The sequence below is a fragment of the Erinaceus europaeus genome, chromosome 9, assembly GCF_950295315.1.
Source record: "Erinaceus europaeus chromosome 9, mEriEur2.1, whole genome shotgun sequence".
In the NCBI taxonomy this organism is placed as follows: domain Eukaryota; kingdom Metazoa; phylum Chordata; class Mammalia; order Eulipotyphla; family Erinaceidae; genus Erinaceus; species Erinaceus europaeus.
In genome coordinates, this window is record NC_080170.1 from 80,746,050 (window position 1) to 80,761,263 (window position 15,214).

Genomic DNA, 15,214 nt, shown 5'->3' on the forward strand with positions numbered 1-15,214 from the left:
TAATTTGTATTAATTTGTTGATATCTCAGGCCAGATCTAGGTACACATATAGGAACACTTGGTTCATCAAGTCACCCCTACTTTGAAAGGTGAATCTGAGTGCTTTTAATACGTAAGAATTTCTTTTTAAAGATAGCATTTGCCTTTTAAGAATGTTTCAAGAAATCTTAATTTCTTTTAAAAACTGTTGAGGATTGATGAAATAGTTCACCTGGGAGGATCCCTGCTTTGCCATGCTCAATTCAGGCCAGAACTCTCATTATGACTGTGGCATGTGAATACTGTGGCACTGGGGAGAAGCTTTGATATGGAAGTTTCTTTCTATATCTGACAAAGTTGGCGTAGAGCAACAAAGCCCTGGTGATGACAACTTATTTTTACTTTATTAAAGTGATACACACTAATTTAATCATAATAGGCTGGCACATATTTAAGGGAAGATATTTGAAAGAAGTTGACAATTAAGCTATGTTGAAGAAATGAATATTACTCAGAAAGCCTTGAGACATTAAAGGGAAATGGTGTGCTCCATGAGCATGTAGTGCGGTTTTAATTGCACCTTGTTTATGTTTAAACCCTATGAAAGTGTGCTATAGAATCTTGGTGGAATTCATAATGCTTAAGTGAAGAGTGAAGGAAAGAAAAAAAAAAAACACTCAAAGGTATTTTCAAGCAAGAAAGGAAAAATGGTTTCATAAAAATGTGTGGACCTGTTTCATTTTCACTTTGACAGAGATTTCTGTTGGTGCTTGAGAGCACTTAAACAGTTTTTTAAAAATTGCTGTTAGGGATTGGTGTTGGTGCACCTGGTAAGCATGCACACATCACAATGCTGAAGGACCTGGGTTCAAGCCCCTGGTCCCCACCTGTAGGAGGGAAATTTCACAAGCAGTGAAGCAATGCTGCAGGTCTCTCTCTCTTTCTCCCCCCACCCCACTTTCCTCTCCTCCTCTTGCTCTCTCTTCCTCTTCCATCCATTTTTCTCTGTCTCTGTTAGGGAAAAAAGTGTTGCCATTGGAATCATAGGCTTAAGATAATTGAAATAGACCATGTAGTGTATCCCTAGAAAATACTTCATTAAGTTTCAGACTTGTGACAATATCTTATTTTTTTATTTATTCTCTTTTCCTTAGATCAACTCCAGAAAAAATGCGAAGAACTTAGTCAATTTTTAAATAAACCAAATTTGTCAAAGGATGAAACAGCATCCCAGACTTCTTTCCCAGATGTTTATAATGAGGGCTCACAGGTAATTAAATATGCATTTCTTATGCATATGCACTATTTGACTTTGCTGTATTTATACTTGGGTATTGTAATGAGAATATTTTTTTTTTTAAAAAAAAGTATAAAACTCCTGTTTTTTCTGCCCAGTAAAATGCCTTTTTGGGAAGTGATTCCATTAAAAATAGATCATAAAATACATTAATAACAAGCACTATCTTCTTAGAAATTTTTTTTTATTATTTTTGCAATTGAGGGAATCAATGGTTCATAGTAAATAACCATTTTTGATACATGTGTACATTTTCTCAGTTTTCTGCAAAACACACTCAGCCGCCCAGCCTAGGTCCTCCTCTACTATCATGCATCAGGACCTGAACAGTTTCTTCCTCCCACTCCTCCAGAGACTCTTTTACTTTGATAAAATACTCCAAACCAGTCCAAGTTCTACTTTGTGCTTTCCCTCTCTGTTCTTTATTTCTCAACTTCTGTCTATGAATGAGATCACCTTATCCTTCTTGCATATTTCACATTAACGTGATTCCTTCAAGCTCCATCCAAGTTAAGGTGAAGAAGGTGAATTCATCATTTTTAATAGTTGAGTAGTATTCCATTATGTATATATACCATAACTTTCTCAGCTACTCATCTGTTGTTGGACACTTACATTGCTTCCAGGGTTTGGCTATTACAAATTTTGCTGCTATGAACATAGGTATACACAGATGTTTCTGGATGGGTGTTCTATATTCCTTGGGATATATCCCCAGCAGAAAAATTGCCAAGTCACAGGGTCGTTCTATTTTTAGTCTTCCGAAAGTTCTCTAGACTGCTCTCTACAGGGATTGGACTAATTTGTATTCTTACCTGCAGTGTAGGAGGGTTTCTTAGCCCTCACAATCTCTCCAGAATTTGTTATTACTATCCTTTCTGATATATGATGTTCTCGCAGGAGTGAAGTGGTATCTCATTATTGCCTTTATTTGCATTTCTCTGATGATGACTTGGAGCATTTTTTTCATGTTTGTTCACTTTTTAGATCTCTTCTTTGATGAATATTCTGTTCATATCCTTTTCCCACTTTGAGATAGAGTCATTTTTTAATCTTTTATTTACCTACTGGATAAAGACAGCCAGAAATTGAGAGGGGAGGTGGAGCTGGAAAGGGAGAGAAAAAGAGAGACACCTGCAGCACTGCATCACCACTTGCAAAAATTCCCCCTGCAGGTGGTGACCAGAGGCTCAAAGGCTCAAATCTGGGTCCTTGAACACTATAACGTGTGCACTCAGCCAGGTGTGCCACTGCTTGGCTCATACTTATTTTCTTTATTGTTTAGTTTATTTCATGTAAAATTTCTTTTAACATATTCTGAAATTGACCCATATTCTTGTATATATTTGTATACAAAAAATGTATTATATCATTAAGAAGTTTCCCATACACACCACATTTACTTGATAGGAAAAATATGGTTTTTGATTATTACTAATAAAATGTCAGTGAATATTCTTTTACAAATTTTTGTTTGTATCTATACTTTCGGTAAATGCCTAAAGGTTGAGGAATGCGTGGATCATATGGGAGGTATTTGAGAAGTTTTCAAATAGTGCTAGGTTGGTTTCAGAAGGTGTTGATACCTAGACACCTATCATGAGATGAGAGGTTATACCTGTGTGTCAACAATTGTATTGTACAGCATTATAACCCTTCAGTAAAATATAATTTTTTTCATAATTCTATAAAAATCCTTTAAAATAATTCCCCATGAAGAAGAAAAATTGTTATAGACATAAAACTGAAGATATGACATGGCTAGATAAATGTGTATCATATGAAAAATAAGTATTGTGCATAAATCAAACACGAGGATTTTTATTATTCTTGGGAAAAAACCAAAAAAATATGACTTCATTCTTTCTTAAGGGATATATACTATTTTTGTTTCTGTTCTTCTTTGAATGCCCCTTTTCAGGTTCACTCTCCTTCAAAAGAGTGATTTTTGTTACCAAGTGACATAAACCAAATTCTATGCTATTTGTTTTTGAACCTGAAAATGTTCTCTCTTATGCTAAAAACTTGGATTTTTTTCTTTGTCACCTAATTGTCAGCCTTAAATTCAGAAATTAATGAATTGGAAGTTTCATATTATCTTCTTTACTTTTTTTTTCCCTCTCTTTATTGGGGAGTTAATGAATTACAGTACAGTTATTGACACAGATGCAATCTTGCATCTCCTTGTGATGGGTGTCTATAAAACATTCTTACCTCACAACTTAGATTTTTTTCCATTTAGGTCATACACCAGGGGCCTCTTCCCCTACCCCTACACACCACTACCAATCCCCTCCCTTCTTCTCCTTTCCCAAAGTTCTTTGCTTTGGAGCAATTCTATTTCTAGTTTTAGATCTTAAAAAAAGAAACTTTACTTCAAAGATTTCATAGGTGAGTAAATAGTAGCTATTTTTTAAAAAAAATTTTAATATTTATTTATTCCCTTTTATTGCCCTTGTTGTTTTATTGTTGTTATTGATGTCATCATTGTTGGATAGGACAGAGAGAAATGGAGAGAGGAGGAGAAGACAGAGAGAGAGAGACAGACAGACAGACAGACACCTGCAGATTTGCTTCACCACTTGTGAAGCGATTTCCCTGTAGGTAGGAAACCGGGGGCTCGAACTGGGATCCTTACATCAGTCCTTGCGCTTTGCACCACCTGCACTTAACCCGCTGCGCTACCACCGGACTCCCAGTAATAGTTATTTTTATATTTTCACAGCTGTGAATTTTAAGAAAGAAATACTGACATGGGGCTGGGCAGTGGTGCATCTGGCTGAGCGCACATGTTACAGAAATACTGGCAGCTATCTGGACACTAGTATGAGACATTTTTCACTGGTGAATTATTAATTTATTGTCTTTCTACAACTTAGGCAGACACAGAGGAGAAAATTGCCTTTTTGCAGAAGAGAGTAATAGAATTAGAGAATGAAAAGGGAGCCCTGCTTCTTAGTTCTGTAAAACTGGAAGAGCTGAAAGCTGAGAATGGTATGTATAAATGAAAACTGTAGTCCTCTGTCTTATTTAACCCCTAAGTGCCTCATCTTTTATATGTATATAGCATATAGATTCTCTGCTTCTATGACAATACAAATTTTAGGTAATAGAGATGATAGTTATAGGAGATACAGCTAAGCAGTTGTGGTGTTTATACAGGCTTAATGAATTTATATTTTGTAGAGTGGAGTATAAAAGCAATAGAATTTCTATATTATATCCATTTTGGAGCAATCAAAGACTCTTAAAAGGGTGACTTGTATAGAACTTTTAGAAGGATGATGACTTTTTTTACATTTTAAATTGTTCAAAGTTTATTCTTTCAAAAATTTAATATACTTTGCATATTTATTATTATTATTATTATTAACCAGAACACTGCTTAACTTTGGTTTATGCTGATGCGAGGATTGAACCTTAGACTTGGAGCCTTTGGCATAAAAATCCTTTTGCATAACTCTTACACTATCTCCTCCACTCTAAATTTATTAGTGACTTAGTTTTCATGATTAAAAGACTATGGGGTATAGGTCCATGCTACACCCACCACCAATGATAGTGACTTTCAAAAGGCAAAATAAAGTAAGGAAAGTCATTCATGGTAATAACTTTGTGACATGAAGTAATAGAGATCATACAAATAAAGACTTGAGGGTAGAAACCTTGTTGGATTTTACTTTTTACTTTCTAATGTTCAGAGCCCTATTTAGCTCTTCCATTTAACCTGCCTAATTCATACTCATTTTTCAGGAGTCAATTAGAATTTTTTTTTCTCAAGAACTGTACCTGACCCTGATTTCCCCAAATTAGATTAAATGCATTTTTGTGCTTTTATTGCTTGTGTCACTTTAACGTTGTATTAAGCTAGTTTGTTTAGATTTCACACTGTAAATTCACCAAAGATAAAATATAAGTTCAAGTGCAAAGAACTTTGTTTTTTATTTTGCTTTGCCATTTATCAAGAACTGATAAAGTATCTGACATGTGACTGCTGAATAAAGCTTTGTTAACCTAATTTGGCATTTTGTTCCATTAGTGTATAGACAGTTATTAAGAGTGAATAGCTCTTAATAACTATAGGTCTTATCTGTCATCTGTTTACAAGTACTTTATGGTTTTGGTAGTACATAGTTAACCAACCTATATTAATCTACTATATTCTGGATTAATTTATTCTTCCACTTTACCTTCTAAGAGTAAGAAAAAATATAAGGTTTGTATGATTACTTAAACCTTAAAGCAAACATTTTCTGCCTTATCATTTTACATATTCAAAGTACATGCTTAAGAGCATATTTTTCGGGAGTAGGGTGGTAGCGCAGCGGGTTAAGCACACTTTGTGCAAAGCGCAAGGACCCGTGTAAGGATCCCGGTTCAAGGCCCCGGCTCCCCACCTGCAGGGGAGTCACTTCACAGGTGGTGAAGCAGGTCTGCAGGTGTCTGTCTTTCTCTCCCGTCTCTGTCTTCTCCTCCTCTCTCCATTTCTCTCTGTCCTATCCAACAATGATGACGTCAATAATAACCACAGCAATAAAACAACAAGGACAACAAAAGGGAATAAATAAATAAATATTTTTAAAAGAGAGCATATTTTAGAGTTTTACAAACACACTCTGTCACTTTCACATAGTTCATTATAGGTTAGAGATGTTGCAGGAGTTCCATTCTCTTTGTTCTTTTCTCTAAGGATCACTGGCCTTATTAAAGTTTTCTGTTCTTAACTTTTGTATCCAGTCTCAGAGGTTACTTTTGCTTAACTTGTTATGCTTTATTGAGTTCACCTTTAAATTTACATTTTTCCTACTGTATCTCTTCCTCAAATAACTTTATAATGTGTCTGAACACATTATACACCATGTTGAGTTCTTTTATTTCATGAGCATTCATCTATTGTACCCTCTTTTTTGTGTTCCAATACTTGTCTAATTGCTGGGGATACTGTTTTGAATCTTGTAGAGAGGAAAATATGCCATAAATGTATGTAAGTGAGAAAATTTCATTGAGTACAGAGTAAAAGGTTAGACACATTACTGTGACTTTGCCTGGAAGAAGAGGAAAGTAGTATTAGAATGGCCAGGATACATCTCTAGAACTTGAAACTAACTAATGAGCAGAAGATAGCCTTCCACAAAGAATGAACAAAGAACATTCCATGCAGAGAAAATAGCAGGAAAAATATCATGAGATCTGGATAAAAGATATACATGAAAGCAAAAAGATCAACATTTCAGGAGTAATGAACAAAAAAGGAGACTGCAAATAAAAGGTTAAATCAAGAAGGTCATTTTGACAATCAGAGTAATATATAATACTTTTGCTTCTCCTCCTTTGAGTTTCTGTCTTTGCTCCCCAGAAAGAGTATAAATATAAATACCTTGGCATACTCATTATTTTTCTCCTCTAAGGTGCTGATACTTTTTTAAAAAAGATTTTTTTTAAATTTCTTTATTGGGGAATTAATGTTTTGCATTTGACAGTAAATACAATAGTTTGTACATGCATAACATCTCCCAGTTTTCCATATAACAATACCACCCCCACTAGGTCCTCTGTCATCCTTTTTGGACCTGTATTCTCCCTTCCACACACCCCAGCGTGTTTTACTTTGGTGCAATACACCAATTCCAGTTCAGGTTCTACTTGGGTTTTCTTTTCTAATCTTGTTTTTCAACTTCTGCCTGAGAGTGAGATCATCCCATATTCATCCTTCTGTTTCTGACTTATTTCACTTAACATGAATTTTTCAAGGTCCATCCAAGATCGGCTGAAAATGGTGAAGTCAACATTTTTAATAGCTGAGTAGTATTCCAATATATATATATACCACAACTTGTTTAGCCACTCACTGTGATTGGACACCTAGGTTGCTTCCAGGTTTTGGCTATTACAAATTGTGCTGATAAGAACATATGTGTACACAGATCTTTTTGGATGGGTGTGTTGGCTTCCATAGAATATATCCCCAGGAGAGGAATTGCAGAATCATAGAGTAGGTTCATTTCTAGCCTTCTGAGAGTTCTGCAGACTGTTCTCCACAGAGGCTGGACCAGTTTTCATTCCCACCAGCAGTGTAGGAGAGTTCCTTTGACCCCACAACTTCTCCAGCATTTACTACTGTTACCTTTTCTGATGTATGACATCATCACAGGAGTGAAGAGTTATCTCATTGTTGTCTTTATTTGCATTTCTCTGACAGTCAGAAACTTGGAGCATTTTTTCATGTGTTTCTCATCTTTTTGGATCTCTTCTGTGATGAATATTCTGTCCATGTCCTCTCCCCATTTTTGGATGGGGTTATTTGTTTTCTTGTTGAAGAGTTTGGCAAGCTCGTTATATATTTTGGTTGTTAGCTTCTTGTCTGATGTATGGCATGTAAAGATCTTCTCCCATTCTGTGAGGGGTCTCTTGGTTTGGGTAGTGGTTTCTTTTGCTGTGAAGAAGCTTTTTAATTTGATGTAGTCCCATAGGTTTTTGCTTGCTTTAGTCTTCTTTGTAATTGGAATCCTTTCATTGAAGATGTCTTTAAAATTTATGTATCTGGTAGTTTGTGGTCTAACATCCAAGTCCTTGATCCACTTGGAATTTACTTTTGTATTTGGTGAGATATAGTGGTTCAGTTTCATTCTTCTGCATGTTTCAACACATTTTTTACGATAGCATTTGTTAAAGAGACTGTGCTTTCCCCATTTAATAGTCTGGGCCCCTTTGTCAAAGATTAGATGACCATAGGTGTGGGGGCTTACTTCTGGGCTCTCAATTCTATTTGACTGGTCAGTGTGTCTATTCAGGTTCCAGTACCAAGCAGTTTTGATGACAATGGCCCTATAATACAGTTTGAGATCTGGGAGTATGATGCCTCCAGTTCTGTTCTTTTTTCTCAAGATTGTTTTGGGAATTCTAGGTCTTTTCTGGCTCCAGATAAACATTTGTAACATTCGTTCTATTCTCCTAAAAAATGTGGTTGGGATCTTGATGGGGATAGCATTAAATTTGTAGATGGCTCTGGGTAGTATATTCTTTGATGATGTGAATTCTTCCAACCCATGAACGTGGAATATCTTTCCACTTCTTTGCATCTTTTTCAATATCCTTGAGTAGTGACTCATAATTTTCAATATACAAGTCTTTCAATTCTGTGGTTAGGTTTATTCCTAGATATCTTATTGTTTTTGTTGCTATAGTAAAAGGAATTGATTTCTGGATTTCAATTTTTTTTTGTTTTGTTTTTAATTTTTTATTTAAGAAAGGATTAGTGAACAAAAGCATAAGGTAGGAGGGGTACAACTCCACACAATTCCCACCACCCAATCCCCATAACCCACCCTCTCCCATGATAGCCTTCCCATTCTCTAGCCCTCTGGGAGCATGGACCCAGGGTCATTGAGGGTTGCAGAAGGTAGAGGGTCTGGCTTCTGTAATTGCTTCCCCGCTGAACATGGGCGTTTACTGGTCGGTCCATACTCCCAGTCTGCCTCTCTCTTTCCCTAGTAAGGTGTGTCTCTGGGGAAGCTGAGCTCCAGGACACATTGGTGGGGTCTTCAATCCAGGGAAGCCTAGCCAGCATCCTGGTGGCATCTGGAACCTGGTGATTGAAAAGAGAGTTAACATACAAAGCCAAACAATTTGTTGAGCAATCATGGATCCCAAGTTTGGAATAGTGGAGAGGAAGTGTTAGGGAGGTACTCACTGCAAACTCTAGTGTAATCCTGCTTTCAGGTATATATTTTGCAGTAGTTTATGGATACGTGTGCACATACGCTCTCTCTCACAGAAACTGGTGTATGTCTAGGTTATGGGACTTTGTTAGAAAGTGAACTACCTGAGATAAAATTAGAGTGTACTATAAAAGGAAAGGTCTCACCCGAGTAATGAAGCTGAAGGGTTGTCATTCCACACGTGAAGTCTCTGGATACACTCTGAGGTGAAGCATGTTGAGATGGCAATCGTTGCTTTGGTTAGGTTGTGATCGGCGGATGCAATATTATTTGGTATGGATTTGGGAGATGCATACGGGAAAGTGAGCCCTATCCAAGGGTGCCAGGACTGGGGGAAGTAGGGGCTCTATAGTGAAGATGTGAGGTTCCTGCTGTCTTAGGGTTCAAAAAGACAATCAATAGTTAATATTATCAATTTTTTTTAACTTAGTGTTTGCATAGAGGAATGCCACTGACTTTTGAATGTTAATTTTGTAGCCTGACACCTTACTGTATTGACTGTTGATATCCAAAAGTTTTTTGCTGGATTCCTTAGGTTTTTCTATGTATAGTATCATGTCATCTGCAAATAGGGAGAGGTTGACTTCTTCTCTTCCAATCCATATGCATTTAATTCCTTGCACCTGCCTGATTGCTATGGTAAGAACTTCCAACACTATGTTGAGTAGTAATGGTGATAGTGGGCAGCCCTGTCTAGTACCTGATCTGAGTGGAAATGCTTCCAGTTTTTCACCATTGAGTATGATGTTGGCTGTAGGTTTGCTATATAGAGATTCCACTATCTTGAGGAATTTTCCATCTGTTCCCATTTTTTGTAGTGTTTTGATCATAAAGGGATGTTGTATTTTGTCAAAGGCTTTCTCTGCATCTATTGATATGACCATGTGGTTTTTGGTCTTGCTTTTATTGATGTGGTGGATCATGTTGATTGATTTATGTATATTAAACCAACCTTGCGTGCCTGGGATAAACCCCACTTGGTCATGATGAATAATCTTTTTAATATACTGCTGTATCTGGTTGGCTAGAATTTTGTTCAATATTTTCGCATCTATGTTCATCAGAGATATTGGTCTGTATTTTTCTTTTTTGGTTGTGTCCCTGTCTGTTTTTGGCACCAGAGTGATGTTGGCTTCATAGAAGCTGGCAGGGAGTATTCCAGTGTCTTCAATCTTCTGGAAGACATAAAAGGTAGAGGTATTAGTTCTTCTTTGAAGGTTTTGTAGAATTCATTTATAAAACTATCTGGTCCAGGACTTTTATTTTTGGGAAGTTTTTTGATAACTGTTTCAGTTTCATTAGCTGTGATGGGCCTGTTCATGTTATCTAGTTCCTCTTTACTTAATTTACTTAATTTTGGATGTTTGTAGGTATCTTAGGAAATTGTCCATTTCTCTACCTTGGTGGCATATAGTTGTTTCTAGAAGCCTAACATGATATGTTGAATTTCTGCAGTGTCTTTTGTAATATCTCCTCTTTCATTTAGTATCTGATTTATTTGGGTCTTCTACCTTTTTTGTTTTGTGAGTCTGGCTAAAGGTTTGTTGATAGTGTTCACTCTTTCGAAGAACCAACATTTACTTTTGTTGATCTTTTGTATGATTTTCTTATTTTGATTGTTATTGATTTCTGCCTTAACTGTAGTTATTTCTGTCCTTCTGGTTGCTTTGTTCTTCTTCTAGGTCTTTAAGATGTGTGATCAGGCTGTTTATTTGTGCTTTTTCTTGTTTCCTAATGTTTGCTTGTATGGCTATGAACTTCCCTCTCAGTACTGCCATAGCTGTGTCCCAAATATTTTGATAGCTTGTGTCTTCATTTTCATTTAACTCTCAGGTCAGGGGTGGTGATAGTTGATTCTTTCAACTGTTGCTTGTCTGAGATGGTTTTTATTCCTCCATCTAGTCTGAATGACAATCTAGCAGGATACAGTATTCTTGGTTGAAAGCCTTTCTCATTGAGCACTCAGTAGATATCTTGCCCTTCTCCTCTGGCCTCTAGTGTTTGTATGGAGAAGTCTGCTGTTAATCTTATGGGTATTCCTCTGTAGGTGACTCTTTGTTTTTCTATTGCAGCCTTCAGGATCCTTTCTTTACCCTTAGTCCTTTCCATTCTAAATAGGATGTGTCATGGTGTCTTTATGTCTGGGTTAATTCTGTTTGGGACCCTCTGGGCTTCTTGAACCTTTATGTTGATGTTGTCTAGACTAGAGAAATTTTCAGCTATTATGTCCTGAAGAATGCACTCTTCTCCTCCCTCTCTTTCTTTCTCTGGTAAGCCAATAATGCGTATGTTGTTTCTTTTGAAGTCATACCATAAGTCTCTGGTGTTGTTTTCAGTATCTCTTAAATCTCTTTTTGAGATCTCTTACTTCTGTTTTAGTTGTCTTTAATTCATCCTCGATCTTGCTAATTCTGTCTTCAGCCTCATTGATTCTATTTTCTCTCCCCTCTAGTGTTTTCTGGAGTCCACTTTGTTACCCTGTTCTGATACTGTCTTAGCTTATTCAGCTATTTGTGTTCTTAGCTCAGCTATTTCATCTTTCAGTTCTCTAATAACCTTGAGACAATTAGTGTTTTCTTCCAGAGTCTTTTCTTGTTGTTTCTGCATTTCTGATGACAATTCTTTCTCACACTTTACTCACTGCTGTGATTATTTCCTCAACTAGTGTTTGGATGTTGACCTCATTATTTTGTGCTTCACCCTTTGGGGGGCTTTTAGCTGGATTCTTGTCCTGGTTCATTTCTCCAATATTTCTTCTTGTTGGTTTAACCATTTTATATATTATGTTCCCTCTCTCAGTACTGTTCAAATTACTGATCTCTTGCCTGGATTGACTTGTGTCTAAGTAAAGTAATTAAAGGGTTCACAGTGGTGGAAGGTAATAGTTGTTTCAATAGTGTTTTAATCCCTGATGTGGAGCTCAGTGGCTTAAAAGCCTCTTTTGTGCTTTTTCTTTCCTGTAGGCTATTGGAGCCTGATGGCTTTTAAACTATAAGTAGGCTTCTTAGCTTAATCACAGACTCCTGACCAAGAGATAAAGCAGGGTGTGGCAGAGATAATCCAGTGGTTATGCAAAGAGACTTTCACAGCCCTAAGGCTAGGCTACTGAGTTATAGATCTTCCTTGAGTTTCCTGTTTAGTTCTCTGTCCCCTGGTGTGAGCACAGGGCCTCCTGCTGCCTGCTGTTGCTCCAGAGTCCCAGGGCAGTAGCAATGGAGACTCACAGCTGCATTTGGTTAGTCTTAGGGGAGTCCTCTCCTCCTTTCAGCTGCCTTCTTATTGGTGAAACAGTCTGGAGGTGGTGTCCCAACCAGCCAACTGCCAGACTGTTATCAGCCACCCAGTCTCTCCCTAGGCTCCTCTCTGTCCACAAGCCACATGTGTTTTCACTCACCAGTGATTTGGTGGGTTCCTGAAGTTGTTCTAGCTCTGTCTTGTTGTGATTCCAGGTGGTCTCTTTTGGTATTCCTAGTCGACCAGGGAGATGAGATGAGAGAAGAGGAGAGAAACACAGCTACTGCTGCCCTTTAGCCCTGCCTCGGGAAGTCCCCACTGATACTTTTTTTAAAATGTATCTGTTATGATAGAACATGAAATCTTAGAAGACTAGATTCTGATTTCAACTCTCTGAAATAACTGTAGTCATGTCATGCCCTTGTTTCCACATAGACATTGAGAAAACTGTACAACTACCTTCTAATGCTAAAAATTTAATGTCTCTATGAGTCTACATGAAGAACACTGAAGATATAAGTGCTGTATTTATGTAAAATATATCTTATTACTATAGTAGAGTAATGGGTAAATTCAGATAAATTACTCAAAACACCCCAAATTATGTCACAAATAGCTGCTTCATTTCATGTACCCTGGCATTCTTCTTCTTTATGACCTTTCACTATTTATTATACCTTACTCAAGTTAATTGAGTAAGTACCATCTTGTACCATCCCATTTTATACCTCTTCTTTTTAAATTTTTTATTATCTTGATTGATTTATTGGGTAGAGACAGCAAGAAATCAAGAGGAATGGAGAGATAAAGAGGGGGAGATACAGAGAAACACCTGTAGCCCTGCTTCACCATTTGTGAAGCTTTCCCCCCTGTAGATGGGAACCAGGGGCTTGAAGCTGAACCCTTGTATATTGTAACATGTGTGCTCAACCAGGTGCACCACCACCTGGCCCCTTTTATACTACTTCTTTACTTCATTAAAATAAGCCATTTTCTCTTCCAAATTATTAGTTTATTTTCTTTTGGTTATTTCATGCATCTCAGGTTGCCTCACACATAGTCTTCTCTCTGTTTTATCAAGCACTCTGTATATGTTTTCTAAGAATATATATTTTTTACTTTCAGAAAAGCTGTCTTCTCAAATTACTCTTTTAGAAGCTCACACTAGATCTGGAGAGGCAGATAGAGAATTCAGTGAGGTAAGTCATGTACTCTTAAAATAACCAGAATGTGTATGAATCCAAAGGAGTTAACTTTACACTTAAATATTTATTTCTATAATTTGCTAATGCTGGCAAAAAAATTATACCACCTAGAGAATGAGATTTATGAAAGTCATAATGGCTATGATTTCCTATTTACTCTCAGTAATTGCTTTTTTTTTTTTTTTCTTGAACCAGTGCAGGTACAATATCCATTTGTTTGGGTTTTAGTAACCCATTTCTCACACTAGATTATTATTTCTCTCACATTTTTTTGCCTATATCAAAACATTTTCTCAGTGAAGAGGTTAGAAAAAAAAATCTCTAGGCCAGGCAGTGGTACACTTGATTGGGTGCACATGTTTTTATGCATAAAGAGCCAGGTTCAAGTCCCCAGTCCCTACTTACAGGGGGTGCTACACTAGTGGTGAAACAGTGTTACAGGTGTCTTTCTTCTTCTATCCTTCTCTAGTTCCCCCTCACTTCTCAGCTTCTCTCTGTCCTATCAAACAAAAAGAGAGGGAGGAAGAATCTCTATATCTCTTCTGCTAGTTGGCAGTTTCTTAGGAATAAGTTTTACACAGAAATTGCAAAAGAAATGGTGTTTAGTATTTCTTGGAAATGGCGAATGAGTAGAAAAAATTCATAGAGATGTAATATAAGCCATTGCTACTACAATAATTTATTTATTTATTTAGGAAGGTCTGGCAAAATAGTTCAGTTAAGTAGTATGCTTGCTTTGTCCTGGGCACCATCCACATTTGAATCTGGTTCCCCACTACACTGAGGGAAGCTTTGGTACTGTGGCACTCTTCTGCCTTCTCTCTGTCTCTTGTCTCTGTCTTTCTATCTGAAAAAGTTGGCATAAAGTGATCACAAAAAAAAAAAATTTTTTTTTTTTGAGAAGAAGATTCTTAGACAATATAAGTTCAATTAAGGGAAATACAAGAATTAGAAAAATTAGTGGATACTGCTAGAAAGCAAACTTCTCTGGTTCTCTGTGCTCTCATTATGGAGTGGCATTGAATTTTTTTTTCACTCTAGCCAAAAAGTTAGCTGAACTGTGCAGGTACTGTGCCAAAGGCATAACTGAGGGAAAGAGCTGAATAAAGTGTCATGACTGCTAGTTGGAAGAGAAACAAAGAAAGAAGGGAAGAAAGAAAGAAAGAAAGAAAGAAAGAAAGAAAGAAAGAAAGAAAGAAAGGAAGGAAGGAAGGAAGAGATTCAGGCTGGGAGAGGGGGGGAAAAGTAGTTGCATTGAAATCTTCTGGAAAGATTTTTCAGAATTAACTATTAGATTGTTAATGTACATGTGGATAGATAAATAAGAATGTGACATAAAGAAATTTTAAAGGAACTTTTCCTCTGTGGTAAATACTCAAACCAGTTTTGGCTTCTAGAAATTTGACTATGAGTAATAAAAGAGAACAAAAGATTTTAAATGAGAAAAAGTTATGCTTATGAAAAATATTAAGATAAAATAGCGTTAGTACACCTAGAAGTTCCACCTGATTGAGCACTCATGTTAGAAGGCACAGGGACCCAGGTTCAAGCCACCAGTCCCCACCTGCAGTCCCGACTCACTTTGTGAGTGGAGAAGCAGTGCTACAGGTGTCTCTCTGTCTCTCTTCCTCTTTGCCCTCTCCCCTCTCGATTTCTGACCATCTCTATCAATAAATCAAGATAATAAAAAATTAAAATTAAAAAGTGGCAGTAGGCAATGGCACACATGTCTAAGTGCACATGCTACCATGCACAAGGACCCAGGTTCAAGTCCCTAATTC

The 15,214-nt window shown here is 36.9% G+C and overlaps 1 protein-coding gene across 1 annotated transcript in view; it reads left to right on the forward strand.

Moving 5' to 3' along the window:
* The window catches only part of GOLGB1 (golgin B1), an 83,700-nt gene that overhangs the window by 29,173 nt on the left and 39,313 nt on the right, over nt 1-15,214 (forward strand). Inside the window, exons 10-12 of the mRNA XM_060198300.1 lie at nt 1,134-1,249; nt 4,156-4,270; nt 13,354-13,427. Coding sequence (XP_060054283.1) covers nt 1,134-1,249; nt 4,156-4,270; nt 13,354-13,427 — 305 coding nt within the window. The remainder of the gene's footprint in view (nt 1-1,133; nt 1,250-4,155; nt 4,271-13,353; nt 13,428-15,214) is intronic.